Here is a 15,268-nt window from a genome sequence, read left to right on the forward strand (position 1 = left end):
GTGCAGCTCCAGGGGCCGAGGCTTCCCACCTGCCCAGGCCGGGGGTGGGGGACAGGGACGGGGACTGCAGGCCTCTCTCCCCACCTGCCCGCTGCCTCTCTCTGTCCTGCACTGGGGAACACGTCTGTCTGAATTCTTCTACTCCAAGACATAAATGTCCCTTCTTCCCCGTGGTTCCTGGGGCCTGAGTGTGGCGGCCTGAACCCCAGCTCCCAACCTCCTCACTTCACCACGGTACCCACTGGGCATGCGGCTCGCAGTGGCCCCCACAGGGCACCCCCTTCCCTGCTGTGGTCCAGCCTGACCCAGGGGACCGGCTCTGGTCATCCCGGACAGGCAAGGAGAAGGGACGCCAGGCCTGGGTGACGCGAGATTGTGTCACAGCCGCTTCTGCCGCACCCCTGTCTGTCTTCCGCCCGGAGGAAGACCCCCCCCAGTTCTGTGCGGCTGTGCCTGAGGAACCCGCTCAAACATGTGGCTTGGGCTTTGGGGCGGGGACACTGCTACTGAATGCTAACAAGATAACCATCAAGGCGTGTCACCTGAGATGACCTGCAGGACAGGTGAGCCCCTAATGGGTTCACAGCCCCGGTCAGGAGCATGCCTGGGTGACGGACGCATTTAGCCTGGTCCCGCAAGTGAGGAGACTCCAGGAGGACTCAGACCGAGGCTCTGTTTCGGGGCAAGGACCAAACAGAGGGCGTGGCCCTCCTGCGTGGCTAAAGTCAGAGCCTAGAAGGAGGGTCGGCCTTCCCGGGGTGGCCCCAATCACCTGGACCCAGAACCCTTGCTCTTCTGCCATGAACCGACCCAGTGTAGCCCCCTTGGAGGCCGTGGGCACTGTGGCTACGGCTCCAGCATCACTCTGACACAGCACCAAGGGCCACACCCTGTGGCCCTGCCCTGGGCTCTTGGAAGTGTGGCCTTGGGGGACACAGAACCCCGAGGCCATCCCCTCGCACGGCAGTTCCTCCCTCTCAGACGTGGACAGATGGATTAGGCTACAGTGCTTTGGTTAACGGAGACCCTCACGGACATCCCCATGATGAGGACAAACCCTGCAGCCTCCTCCACCGGCCACCATATTGGCTCACAGTTGCCTCAGGCCTCCTGATGATGCAGAGCCAGGTGGGGCCACCAGGAGCTCACCAGAGCTGTGTCCGCCCCAGGAGCAACTGAGCAGCAGCCCCTGTGGGCCAGCAAGAAAGGGCTGGGCAAGTCTGACCCAGCAGGGCATGGCCTTGGGGACTCCCCAGGGCTGCTCTGGTCCCCACACCCCAGTGCTGTCTGCTCAGCCCACCCATGGCTCCCAGCCCCAAGGGCTACCTGTGGTCTGGGCCACCTTGACCAGGCCTCTTCGGAACACACTCTTGAGCCTGGGCTTCATGTTGAAGTCCTTGGCCCCACCTGTCACCGAGATGAGGAGGTTGGGGACATCCAGGCCCCAGTACTGGGTCATGAGGTGGTAGATCACGCTGGGGGGTGTGTCCTGGGAGAGGCGGACGTACTGCAGGGAAGTCAAAGGACAGCAGAGGACACGCTGGATCAGCGGGTGGACAGCTGAGCCCCAGAGAGAGCCGTGCGGCCATGTCTGAGAGCCCCGCCAGCGGGATGGGCACCTCCCACCCTGGGTCTACGCCAGTGAGTCAAAGTGTCCATGCCCAAACAGGACGCAGATTGAGAGGAGGAAGAAGGGGCAAAGGCCCAGAAGCAAGGCCCAGCGGGAGGACAGGCCACCCTGAGGAGACCGGCTGCACCTTCCCAGCCCCCCTAGCCTAGCCCTGTGCCCACAGGACCCTCCCCACCCTGCTTCTCTGCTGTAGGACACACCCAGCCCAAGGTCCACCCTGCTCTGTGGGGACCCAGAACTCAGAGAGCCCCGTGGGTCCCCTGTGAGCCTTGTGGAGCCCCCGCCCACCCCTTCCCCAGTGCTGGCAGGCTGGATGCCTCAGGTTTCAGCCTGCCTCTCTCCCACACCAGGAAGTCCTGGCCACCTCGGATCACAGAAGGTTGACACGAATCCACAGTGAGAACAACAGAGGGAGGAAGACCAACCTTTCCCACCTTCTGGCCCAGGCCCTTGAAAACAATGTCACCAAAGGCGTCCGTTGGCATCTCCTGGACATGTTTTTGGGGGTCCCAATCTTTTCCCTGCAAAGTGTGGGGCCTGGTTGCCTCCTCCAAGTGTTGCTGGCGTGTGTATCCGCACTCACACACCACCTTCCTGCAAAGACCGCACAGTCACTGGAGGAAGCAAGCTGCATCTGTGCTCCCCTCTGGGGCGTCAACAGGGGCCCAATGGACGGTCAGGACTTTCACCCCCCAGCAGTGAGGAGGCACCCCCAGCAACAGTGTCAGTGGAGGCCCAGTGGGAAGCTGAGCATCCGTCCCAGGCCCACAGGAACAAGAAGCCCCTCCCTGCCACATATCAGCTCAGGCTGAAAAAGCTTGGACTTCTATCCCCACAGGGCACAGATATGTCAGAGGGGACCTGCTAAAACACAGGATGCAGAATCTTACATATAACACCCAAAATATCACAATTTCAGATGGAAAATCACTAGTCATCCCAGGAACTAGGAAATCTCCACCAGAATGAGAAAAGACAGCAGCCCCCAATGTCAAGGTGATACACATGTTAGAATTATCTGACAAGGATTTTATGGCAGCTTTCACAAAAATGCTTTACCAAGGAATCATGAACACACTTGAAAAAGATGAAAAAAAAACATAAAGTCTCAGCAAAGAAATAGAAGGTACATCAAATGGAAATTTAGAAGTAAAAAATGCACTAACTAACCAAAATGTTTTTGAAAATCAGTAGGTGAACTCACCAATGAATGAAGGTGGCAGAGGAAAGAATCCACAAACTTGAAGATAGAACATAGAAATAACCCAACACAAACACCAGAGAGAAAACAGACCTAAATAAATAGCCTCTGGGACCTGCAGAACTATGACAAAACACCAAATGTGCGTGTCATCAGTCCCAGAGGGAAGAGAGAAAGGAGGCAGGGCTAGAAAAGCATGTAAAGAAATTATGACCAATCACAATGATCACTGAGTTATGTATGTAAGTGCTGAATCATGGTATCATTCAGCTGAAACCACTGTACATTACACTTGAATTAACATTGAAAAGTTCATTTAAAAAATTATCACCAAGTGGGAGCTTTCTCAGGAATGCAAGGTTGCGTTATCATATTAACAGAATAAGGAAGAAAAGTCTAATGATAATTTGATGGGTGCATAAAGTGTTTTACCAAATTCAACATCTGTTTATAATAGCAACTTTCAATGAAGTAAGAAGAGAGGGGAACTTCCTCAACCCGGTGAAAAAGCATCTGTGAAACTCCTACTGCTAACATCATACTCAAGGATGAAAGGATGAGCACTTTGTCTTGAAGACTGGGGACAAGACAGTGGTGTCCCCCCCTCAGCTCTGCTGGGCAGCATGGCACTGGAGATCCTGGCTAAAAGAATGGCAGAAAGGAAACGAAAGGAAAGGAAAGGAAAGGAAAGGAAAGGAAAGGAAAGGAAGAAGGAAGGGAAAGAGGGAAAGAAAAGAAAGAAAAGGCACACATATAGGAAAAGAAGTAAAACTATCCTTATTCACACATGAATAATTTTGAGTGTAGAAAATCCTAAGGAATCTATAAAAAGCTATAAGACCGACGATAAGTCTAACACATTTGTAGGGTACAATATCAACAGAAATGAATCAACTTTATGTTTATATAGCAGTAACAAACAATTAGAAACTGAAATCAAAACAAAATACTACCTATTACAGCAAAGAAAAATAATGAATGGCCCAAATCTCCCACACTTGGAAAGAAGATATAAATCTACAGATTCAAGAATCTGAGGAAACACCAAACACTATGAACCCAAAGAGAGGCATACCAGGATACGAGAAATCAAACTTCTATAAACTGAAGACAAAAGAAAAAATCTTGAACACAGCAAGACCAAAATGACAACTTATGTATTGGGGGAAATCATTCAAATAACAAGCAACTTCTCATCAGAAACCAAAAAGAAGTGCAAGGAGGAAGTGGCATACAAAACCAGAACCTACCAGCCCAGAATTCTCTACTCAACAAATACATGATTCACACGGGAAACGGAAGTTGGACATCCTCCTGCAGGAAAACTAAGGGAATCACCCGCAGAGCTACCCAAAAAGGAGGGATAAAGGACGTTCTCTAAACAGAAGTGGGGTGATAGCAGGTGGAATGGTTGAATATCAGAAAGGGAGAAGGAACAATAGGAAGGGTAAGTGGGACTCCAAAGACATGCTCAAGTCCCCTGGAAGCACAGAAAAAGAAAAACAAAAAACCAAACTGAAAACAGAAAAATGCAGCAGCAGACTCAAATCCTAACATATCTGTAATTACATTAAATATAATATCCTAAATATGCCAATTTAAAAAAACACAGATCGACAGAGTGGGCTAAAAAAATAAGACCCAATTACTTGTTTTCTTCAAAAATCTCACTTCAGGTATAGTGTTGGAGGCAAACTGGACGTGACCGGACCACTCGGCATTGAAGAGGAGCAGACTGGACACATGGAACAACCCGAGTGGATCTTGAAGGCTTGTGCTGAGCGAAACACTGAAAAGATTGTGAGGGTAGGATTCCTTATGTAACAGTCTTGAGGTGAGAGAGTTAAAGGGATGAAGAATGGGTTCACGGTTGCCAGGGGTTAGGGTGACGGGGGCAGAGAACACGAGTGCAGAACCGGCAGTGGAAACAGGGGTGCTATCTGTTGTATCTCGGCAACTTGCCAAAATCTACAATTATTCCAAAATAAAAGGTTAAAAAAAACCCTAGACACAGGGCCAACAAGGTGCATGATGCCCAGCCTTGCAGCCAGACCTGGGGCCCAGCTGGCCTAACGCGGGTGCTGCTACAGGAGAACCCCACCTCGGGGACTCCCCGCTCTGGTTTCTGCTTTCCCCGCAAGAGTGCACCCACGCCTCCCATCAGCCATGACCTCCTCTCTTATTCCCTTCATGTTCACGGGTTGAGACTTCTTGTTCCTTTACTGCTATTCATTGGGGCTTCAGGAGAAAGAGGAGATGAATGTGCTCTTTATACCTCGTTTAATTGGAAATTATGAATGTTTAGGTTCTGATTTTTTGCTAGTATCTAGTGACCTGAAAGACAAGATCCAGATGAGACAGAACAACCAGTCGAGACCAGGGCCAAGTGAGACCAGGGCCAGGTGAGACCAGGGCCATGTGAAACCAGGGCCAGGTAGCACAGGGGAAGGACGGCTGGGCTGCCTGCCAATTACCTAGTGTAGAGCATTGCTCTGACTCTCCACTTCTCTGCTGGTCAATGGGGAAAACAGTACACTCCCCAACCCCCACCCTAACAAATGCTTTGAGGGTCAAACAAGGTTCTAGAAATAATTTTTTTAAGATTTTACTTATTTCTTTGAGAGAGAGAGAGAGAGAGAGAGCGTGCGCATGTGAGCCAGGGGAGGGGCACAGCAACAAGCACACTCCCCACTGAGCACAGACCCCAACCCACGCTCGATCCCAGGACCTTGCGATCATGACCTGAGCCCAAGTCAGACACCCAACTGAGCCTCCAGGTGCCCCTAGGAATAATTCATAAAACTAGTGCAAAACAATGGCGCATACAGAGCACCAAGAACGGGTTGGTTAGGAGACCCACAGCCTCTTACGCCGCACACAGAAGTAGACTCAAGATGGGTGGAAGACCTGAATATGAGGAGGAGGACACAGGCAGCGACCTCTGTGACCTCAGCCACAGCAACTTCTCCCTAGACTCAGTTCCGAAGGCAAGGGCAGCAGGGGCAGAAATGAGCTATTGGGACGTCATCAAGATCAAAAGCTTCTGCACAGCAAAGGCAACAGTTGACAAAATCAAAGACAACTGACAGAATGGGAGAAAGTATTTGCAAATGTCTTATCAGACAGAGGGCTAGTATCCAAGATCTATAAAGAACTTAACAAACTCAACACCCAAAGAACAAATAATCCAATTAAGAAATGGGCAAAAGACATGAACAGACACTTCTGCAAAGAAGACATCCAGATGGACAACAGACACATGAGAAAGTGCTCCACATCACTCGGCATCAGGGAAATACAAATCAAAACCACAGTGAGATCCCACCTCACACCGGTCAGAATGGCTAAAATGAACCAGTCAGGAAACGACAGGTGCTGGCGAGGATGCAGAGGAAGGGGAGCCTCCTGCACTGTTGGCGGGAATGCAAGCTGGGGCAGCCACTCTGGAAAACAGCGTGGAGGGTCCTCAGAAAGTTGAGAATAGAGCTGCCCTACAACCCAGCAATCGCACTACTGGGTATTTACCCCAAAGATGAAGACAGAGTGATCCGAAGGGGCCCCTTCCCCCCAGTATTCACAGCAGCGACGTCCACAACGGCCAGACTGTGGGAAGAGCCCAGATGTCCGTCGGCAGATGAACGGACAGAGAAGACGGGGTTCGTCTACACAATGGAATGTGACTCGGCCGTCAGAAAGGGAGACGTCCTGCCCTTTGCATCGGCGTGGATGGGACTGGGGGGGATTGTGCTGAGCGAAGTCAGTCAGTCCGAGAAAGACAATTATACGATCTCACTCGTATGTGGGATTTAAGAAACAAAGCAGAGGGGCATAGAGGAAGGGAGGGGGAAATAAAACAAGACAAAATCAGGAGGGAGACAAACCGTAAGCGATGCTGAACTCTAGGAAACAAACAGGGTCGCTGGAGGTGGGTGGGGGGTGGGGTGACAGGGGGGACGGGCATTCAGGAGGGCACGTGATGGGACATGCTGCGGGACTCCCTGACCTCCACCCCTGAGACCAATAATGCATTGTGCGTTAACTACACTCTATTTAAATAAAAAATAGAGACCCACAGCCTGGCCTGTGCTCCGGGCTCTTACAGAGATGCCCCTCCTGGGGTGTGTCATGGCCATGGGGTCCTCCCAGTGCTCTGAGCACAAGCGCCTGCCCATGGTGAGCTCAGGGCATGCCCACTGACCTCCTCCATGGACCCCCTAAGGGAGACTAAGGTCTCCTGCAGTGATCCCAGGGTACACGCCGCATGCTGTGTGACTTCCTCGACCTGTGGTCCACGGCAGGGGAGGGAACCGCCAGGGTGAGGACCCAGCTCTTGTACCTTGGCCCAGGGTTGCCCCCGACTTTCTAAGTCTCTAATGGCCTCTGACGGGCCACCTCCCTAGCTCGTCCCTGAGCCAGTCCTCTCAGCGGAGCCTGGGTCTGAAAGCTAAGTGGCTCGCTAGGCTGACTCAAGGCAGGAAACGGCACCCAGTCCACTGGCCCAGAAATGAAATAGTCAGCCTCTCTGCGGAGCTCTTGGCCCAGACAGGCATGAAGGGGGACACCAGCACTAGTCCCAGTGCAAGCACAGAGCCCGCAGATGTGCGGTCTCTCCATCTGGGCCCCTCCCTGCGGCCTGGAGTGGCGCCTTGACTCCCTGAGCACGCTCGTCTGGTCCTCAAGATCATTTCCGAAGGACCCGCTTCAGTCTCTGTGCCAGACGGCGGAGGATGTGGTGTTCCAGGAAGAGAACCAGCACACCAGGGCCACGAGGTCAGCGTGCCAGAATACGGGGATGGGCCAGGGGGCGGTGGAGGGAAGGGAGAGCAGAGGAGGGCCCTCTGGACGTGGAACCAGTTAGAGATGCCGGGGGAGGCGGGGGGTTCGGGTCTGGAAGAAGGTGGGGGACACCCTAGCGCACTTGATGGAAATGGTTCAAGTGTAGAAATGCACCTTTTCCGAAGCTTGTTGTGTGATGGGGAGGACCTTCCCCACCCTCGTGCCGTCCGCTGGAGGGACCCGTCTGATGGGCCCAATGAGAAGGGCCCTGCGCCAAGCGCAGCCGGCTCCCGAGATGAGAGCTGGTGCAGCTGGTGACCCTGCTCACATGGCCCCCGCCGGCCCCGGCCGCCCGGCTTTCACAGAGCTATGCAGTCCCCGACCCGTGGGCTCTGCCGTGGGCCCAGACCCCGCAAACGCTGGGATTTATGCAGAACACCTGCTTTCCCTTGGGGCCTGGAATTTGGGGGATGCTAGACAGAGGGGCCTACGGGAACCGCCCACAGGGCTAACCCCAGGCACTGAGTCCCCAACGGCTTTGCAGGACAGAGACACGGCCAACGGCTTGCTGCCCTTTTCCCAGCTGGTGTGTCCCTCGGGAGGGGGAGGGTGTGGCAAGCCCGCCTGTGGGGGTCTCTGGACCCTGCCTGTGTTTTCCCTTGCTGAGCCTGGTGTGAGCCCTGGTGCTGTGACAGCCTGTCACCGGGTCCTAGAAATCACTGAACTCAGGGTGGCCTTGAGGACCCCCAGAAACCAGCCTCCACCACCCACCCCAGCCTGGAATCAGCCCCCCTTTCTCCCTGGGGCCCACCCGCCCTTGGACAGCACCTTCCTCATGGGAAGCATGGTGACTGGCAGCAGGCTGGACAGACTGCCCTCCCCCAGGCTCGCCAGGGCACCGGGCAGTGGGGACAGCCCCAACCCCCAGGCACCCGACCACTCTGCAGACCCCACTGTGCCACCTGTGGTCCCAAATCTTTGAGACGGGAAATCAGAGATCATAACGATGCTCTCTTCGTCAACCAGCGGGCTCTCGGACATCATCTGTGGGTCACCGGTGCTTCTGGGCAATGACCCAGACCCCGGCCGCGCCTGCTGAGCTCCCAGTTAGTGGAGGATGGAAAACCCCCATGCAATCGCCCCTCGGCAAGCTCGCCGCCCTCCCTGAGGCTACTGGTGCCCTGGGCCCCAGAGCTCTCCCCAGGACCTCGGGGGGCCTGCTTCCCCTCTCCAGCTGTAAATCCTGTCCTCTAAGTCCTGCTCATTTAAAGCTTCTGAAACACAATTTAGGGACCTGCATTAAGTAATAAGACACAGCCAGTCAGGAAACAGTGGACATCATTCATTCTAGTTGCCGCTAACCAATTATACAGACACGGACTCACAGTAAAACTCCTCTGGTGTCCCCATCTCCCTGGCCCTCGCTCGGTCCCCTGGTCCCCAGACACACACCCCTGCTATCTCCCTGGGACAGGCTCCCGCATTAACCTGATGCTAATAAAAGAGCTTCTAGAAATTTCCAGAACCAAACACATCCTGAGCACTTTCTTCAACGTGGGGAAAGGGGTACTAAGGGAGTACCTCAAACCCAAGCTGTACCCCCAGGCCTCACTGACCCCCATCAACATTCCCCACTGGTCGCAACTCAGAGCAAAGAAGGGGCCCAGGGTGCTGCTGGTGGGGGCCCCCACCCCCGCAAGCTGGAAGCCCGACATGGTCCATTCCAGAATGAGTCTGCAGCCCATGGGTCATGGATGGGGACATGGGGGCCTCTAGGGCTCTCTGAGGCTATGTCCATGAGCCTATTTTGAAGTAACTAAAAGTAGAAACCTCGACACAAATTTCTCTCCGCACATCATCAGACTGAGCGGTGTGGCCTGGGAACTGCCCGCTGCGTGCGTCAGAGGTCACTGGGCGCTGGCGCCGGCAAGCAACCATATGACCCGGGGTCTGCTGCCTGCCCTGGGAGGTGAGAACTGTCCTCTGAGGCAGGGCCAAGCCCGGGCGTGGACCCCAACGCGTGTGCAGGGCGTGATGTCATAGGGACAGATGCCGCAGGACCCCAGGCACAGCCTCATCGTTGGGGACCACTCCTGCCTGACTCTGCTGTCATCTCTCCACCGTCCCCGCACAGGGCTCCCTCCCGCACAGGCCGCTCCTGCCACACCGTGTGACACACGTGAGCTGGGTGCTGTCTGTCCGTGACAGGAGGTGAGAAAGTGACTCTGCCACCACAAAGGCACACAGTCATGGTGCCGTGGACTGGATCAAAGACCCGTGTCCGGAGCGTGGGGGAGGGGAGGTTACTTCCAGTGCAGTCAGGGAGGGCTGCTCAGCAGAAGCCACAAGAGTACAGTCGGTGACAAGGAAGCAGTGGATGAAGTAAGAGAGAACGTGGCCCGTCCGTGGCCCAGCACGGACTCGGGTGTGGCTGCAGGGGAAGCAGGAACTCACACGTGCTCCGTGCACCCTCAAGGACTACCAATGACAGCCACGCCTCCCATGAGGTCCCTGCAAAGCTGTCCGCAGGCTTCCCCCCGACTCGTGGGGAGCCCCATGGGAAGCCAGTGGCCCAGGAGTGAGATGTCCCAAGGTGTGGAGGCAGCATGACCACGAATGCCTGTGGAAGGAGACGTGGTGGCCGCACCAGAGCCACAGGCTCCGTGGGGAGGAACGGCCACGGTGGTATCAGGGGGCTTTGGGGTGAGGGGGCCCTGTCTGAATTTGGCACCCTCCGCAGTGAGGGGCCTGGGCTGCGGGCTTTCCCTGAGGCCCCTTATGGTTCCCGAACCCTCTCTACTCCACTCTCGACTCCAGAGGAAAGGAACATTCTAGCGGCATGCCCTGTGGCGCCCAAATAGCAGGGTTTGAGTGCAAGCACCACTGCGGAGTGGTCCCATCACGACCCCGCATAGTGAATTCCGCCCTCGGCACCTCCCCTACACGCAGGACCGGGGAAGCTGCTCCCCCACAGCGAGCTCCCGGGCGAGCGGAAATGCCGCGAGCACCCAAGACCACACAGACAGCCACGCCCGTGGGCAGGGGGAGGGGCGGCCACCCTGCCAGGCCACTCACCCGGCGTCCGACAGCTTGGAGCTCTCCACGAAGTAGACGCATTCCTTCTTCTTGATATTTTGCGGGACCCACGAGCTGAGATTTTCTTGCTGAGGGCAAAAAGGGCACTTTGAGACCCCGGGGGATCACAGCCCTATTTGGGGGACACACCCTACGCAGCTCCTAGACACGGCTAAACGCCCTGTCCAGCTTCGGGGACCCCTTCCTGGGGGGCTGGGGGAGAAGGGTGGGGACCCTCGCCGAGGCCCTCAGGTGTGGGTTTGGCAGGAGGATCGCGTCCTCCTGGGCCCCACTCAACTACCCCAGAACTTGCAGTTTCTGTCACCTCTGCCTACCTCGAGAACAGAGCCGTGCAGCGGATAAGGGTCTGGACACCTGCCTCGGTCCTGGAGAGACAGCGAGCTGAGACCCCTCCCACCCTCCCGACCAGGGGCCGTGCCAGTTAAACGCGCCCTTCCCCCAGTCTTGTCCCGGGCCCCCAGGCAATCAGCTCCGGGACGTGGGTGGTGCTCAGGGCCCTCCGTCACATCATGGACATGAAGGGCGACGGCCTCCCGTGAGTCTGGCCCTGGACAGGACCAACGGGCTTCCCCAGAACCCTCCCACCAGACCAAGAACATGAAGGGGTCATGTGGTCCGTGGAAGGGGACAGGCCTGGCCATTTACCGTTCTCTCCAGGCCCCCGGCCCCCAGCTCCGCGGAGCCTCTGCCCCGGGCAGGAAACACAGCCCTCCCTGGTGGTCCCTGCGCCCCACAGGGCTGTGGTGCAGCCGGCCGAGGGGCCTGCTGAGCCGCCGGAAAGCTACCTTTGTGCTGTTTCCAAACAGGTGCTGTAGCCTCCGGGTCTTGCAGACGCTGCTGTTGCTGCGCCGGAGATGGGGGACCATGTCCAGCTCGGCCATCGTCCTGGCTGCACCCCAAAGCCTTCCTCCTGCCTGGAGCTGCCTTTCCTCAGGGCTGGGGGCTCCGTCCTACGGGCCACTCACACTCCAGCTTCTGCAGTCTCCTGCCCTGCTCAGGACAGCCTTTCCTGCAGCTCACGAGGCTGAAGGTTCTGGAAGGACACTGTGGAGGGCTGCTGGAATAGGTCAGAGAGGGAGATGCGGCAGGTGTCTGAGAGCACCAGGTTTGTGTCTCCGTGCACGGTCCGCACACCATCCCCACCACCCGCGCTCTGTCCCCCAGCAGGGCCCCGGGGCTGTCTGGAAGCCCTGGCTGGCGCCCAGGTACCGGAGGCCCGCCTGGAACACGGAGGGCCCCGAAAAGAAGCTCCGTCCCCACCCCTGCTGCTCCTGGCTTTCGGAGATCCCCGGGCTGCCCTCCCAGCACGGCCCGGAGTGCGAGGATGCGGGGGAGCAGCAGCCGCCCTGCCCCCTCCCCTCTCCGCCCTGCCCCCTCCCCTCTCGGCTCGGCTCTCCGATTCCAGCAGCCCCGGGTGCCACCCCGGGGCCCCTGTGGCCTGGGTGGGAGCGCCTGCACCATGCCGCCATCTCCACTGTTTCGAAAAGTCCACAAGCCTGGGGGCATGGCCACCCAGACTTTCCTTCCAGTGCTCCCCTTCGGGATGAGCATGTCTTTCCGGTGCCCACCCTTGCATTCGGGACAGTTTCACAGCTCAGCATGACCGTCCCTGGGGTCTCCTCGACCTCTGACTTAGAGGAAATTTTTTTAAATTTTTTAAAAATTTATTTATTTGACAGAGAGAGATCACAAGTAGGCAGAGAGGTAGGCAGGGGGGAGAGGGGAAGCAGGCTCCCCGCTGAGCAGAGAGCCTGACGTGGGGCTCGATCCCAGGACCCTGAGATCATGACCTGAGCCGAAGGCAGAGGCTTTAACCCACTGAGCCACCCGGGCTGCCCTAGAGGAGATTTAGATCGGACTTTGGACTCAGACTTGGGAGTTGATGCCGGAAGGAGTTCAAACTCAGGCTGTTGGGATGGAGCAATTGTATTTCTCCTGCGAGAAGGATGTGACTTCTAGGGGCCAGGAGGGGAAGGCCAGGGTCTGAAGGTGCTCCCCTGACATTCATAGGCTGAAACTGCGCCCCCAAAAGGTGATGGCCGTAGGCAGCGGGGCCTATGGGAGGTGATCGGGGAGGAGTGAGCCCCCATGACTGGGGTCAGTGCCCTCAGGAAGGAGACCCCCGGGAGCCCTCTTGCTCCTTCCCCGCTGTGAGGACACAGAGAGGCCCTCAGGTTCAGCAGCCCGAGCCTGAGATGTCGGCCTGACCCTCTCTCTCCCTCCCTCCCCTCCTCCCCCCTTCCCCACCCCACAGTCTGGGTCCTGGAAGAGTCTGGAAACCCAGGGCTGACCATGACCTTACGAAGCCCCCAGTTCAACCTTCTCTGAGGTTCTCCCCCAAATCTGACCACGTATTTCCCCCTGAAAGCGGTTGTGGTCACCCTGGTTCTCCACGTGCAGTGGCACAGGTGTGTGTTAAGAACCTCTTGAAAGGAAGTGAGCCAGAAACACACAGAAGCCGCCAGCACACGGGCTTGCACGTTCTGCCCCACAAAGTAGTTGCCTAGGGGTCACCGTAAAACTTCCACTTTGCTGCATGTTTTGAAATTTTTACTTACGAGGTAGAGGAAAAAACCAAAACACAACCAATGGACTCAAAAAGTAGAACATAATGGTATAAGCACTAATTATAATAAGTATATGAAATCAGGGCAGCCGTATAAATGTGTCTGAAATAGCAAAAAAAAAAAAAAAAAAAGGCCCCTCTACAGATGTCGTTTGGCACAGGACCCCTGAGGGCGATGTGAAGCTGTTGCCATGGAGCGAGCGGGTCTGGACGTGCAGGGCCGAGCTGGGTGGATGTCCCAGTCTGAGCTATGCTCCAAGCCATTCTCAGGAGAGAGCACAGAGGGGCCACCAGCCATGAACACAAGTGGGTGGGGAGAGGGCCCCACAGAGGCTTCTGCCCCCCAGGCGGCACCCCTCTTCCCCAGGCTCCCGCAGTCCAGGGAGAAAGACCATGCCCCTGTCTGCATCGGGACTAGACCCCAAGTCCAAACAGAGTGGGAGTACTGGGGCGGAGCTTGATAGCAGCCACCTGGGGCCAGGACCTTGGGAACCCCTCCAGGCAGGGCCTCTCCTTCACCCCACCCACCTCAGAAAGGCCAAAAAGCCAGAAAGGCCCAACCTGCAGACTTGTATGTGAGGCTCCGGGAGCGCAGGCTGGCCAGGGCGCCCCCACCCGCCTCTCTGCTACTCCTTCTAAGTAGTGCACCTGCTCCCTGCTGTTTCCCAGGTCCTGTCCTCTGAAATCAGGGCTGTGGAAACACTATCAAGACTGAACGGCAATACAGGCCGAGGCAGGAAGAAAGGGCCGCCAAAAGCCCCGGCCTGGGGTCGTGGAGGTGGGGGTGGGGAAGTTGCGGTCGGAGCTTAAGTCCCAAATGGGCCAAGTTCAGGGTCTCCCCAGGTCTGACTGCACCAGGGGCCTTGCCGCACCCGCCTGCAGCCTGGATCCCTGCACCCCAAGCTCCTGCCTGCGCCCAGGCCCGAGTCCCCACCCCGGAGCTTGCCCCCCACCATGCTCCTGCGGCACCGGCTTGTGCCCCGCACCTAGGTCCCCGCACCCCTCCAGCCTGGAGTTGCCCCTGGGCCTGCCCCCGCAGCGCCCCTGCTAGTGCCCCGCGCCCCCACCAGCCCTGCAGCGAGCACCTAGGTCCCCGCACCCGGCAGCGCGCGCACCCTAGCCCGCACTCCGTGTGTGCCTGCAGCCCGGCCTGCGCCCTTGGATCCCTGGACACCCTCCTTCCACCCTGCGCAACCCCCGCCCCCGCCCCCACCTGTCCTGCTACCTGTCTCCGCACCCCGGTGTCTTCCGTCCCGGCGGGGGCGGGCGTACCTGCTCAGAGCTGGCCCGCATTCCCGCGTCACTGGCGCCGCTGCGGAGGACCGCCCGCTGGCCCCGCGGGGCCGGCCGCATCCCGGGCTGAGCGTGCGTCCCGCGCAGTCCCCGCAGCCCGCAGCGCGCTCTGCGTCACTGGCCCAGAGCGCTCCGCCTGCGGAGTTCCCCCGCTCTGGAACCAAGGACGCGGGCTCGGAGACGCCCTGTCTGCGGGAACCCGCCTTCCCAGGGACCCCAAGGCCCGGCTCTCCGCAGCTTCTTGCCTCCCGAACGGCTAGCGGCCAGCTTCTCTTTGAAAGGCTGAGCTGCAGCGGTTCTCCCCAAGCCCTGAACCACGCTATGCTGTGAGCAGGGTGGGGGTGGGGGGCTCCAGGGATAGGCAGGGCAGGAGACCCAAGGAGGCCTGGAGCCATGGTGAGCCACCTCCCCTCCAGGCCTCAGAACCTCATCCCCCAGGAAACCCGCAGCGACCCCCACCCCTGTCTTCCAGGCAGGGCCAACGCCAGGAGACCATCCCCAGGAAGGCAGGATCGGAGGGGTCAGGAGGGGCTCCAAGGCTCTAACCACAGAGCAGCCATGTGGCAGGCGCTGGCCACGGGGCCCCACAGATGTCTAAACTCCACCCTGGTGGCCCTGGCCCTTCTCAGTCCTCCTGACTGGAAGAACAACGAGGAATTCTGACACCCCCCCCCAAAAAGCTGACCACAGCTTTCCTAAAGGGCCA

At 57.5% G+C, this 15,268-nt stretch overlaps 1 protein-coding gene across 3 annotated transcripts in view; it reads right to left on the reverse strand.

The window, feature by feature from the left end:
- The window catches only part of TRPM2 (transient receptor potential cation channel subfamily M member 2), a 46,798-nt gene extending 35,165 nt beyond the window's left edge, over positions 1-11,633 (reverse strand). The window contains exons 1-5 of one of the 3 annotated variants that reach the window (XM_032865206.1): positions 11,489-11,633; positions 11,018-11,068; positions 10,683-10,771; positions 2,065-2,224; positions 1,327-1,507 (exon numbers count right to left, since the gene is read on the reverse strand). In XM_032865206.1, the coding sequence (XP_032721097.1) occupies positions 1,327-1,507; positions 2,065-2,224; positions 10,683-10,771; positions 11,018-11,068; positions 11,489-11,584 (577 nt within the window). In that variant the 5' untranslated portion in view covers positions 11,585-11,633. Of the gene's footprint in view, positions 1-1,326; positions 1,508-2,055; positions 2,225-10,682; positions 10,772-11,017; positions 11,069-11,488 lie in introns of all 3 variants that reach the window. The other 2 variants (XM_032865205.1, XM_032865207.1) reach the window with 2 other exon arrangements.
- Positions 11,634-15,268: the final 3,635 nt, after the last annotated feature.

The sequence above is a fragment of the Lontra canadensis genome, unplaced genomic scaffold, assembly GCF_010015895.1.
Source record: "Lontra canadensis isolate GAN:19392208 unplaced genomic scaffold, GSC_riverotter_1.0 scaffold29, whole genome shotgun sequence".
NCBI lineage: Eukaryota > Metazoa > Chordata > Mammalia > Carnivora > Mustelidae > Lontra > Lontra canadensis.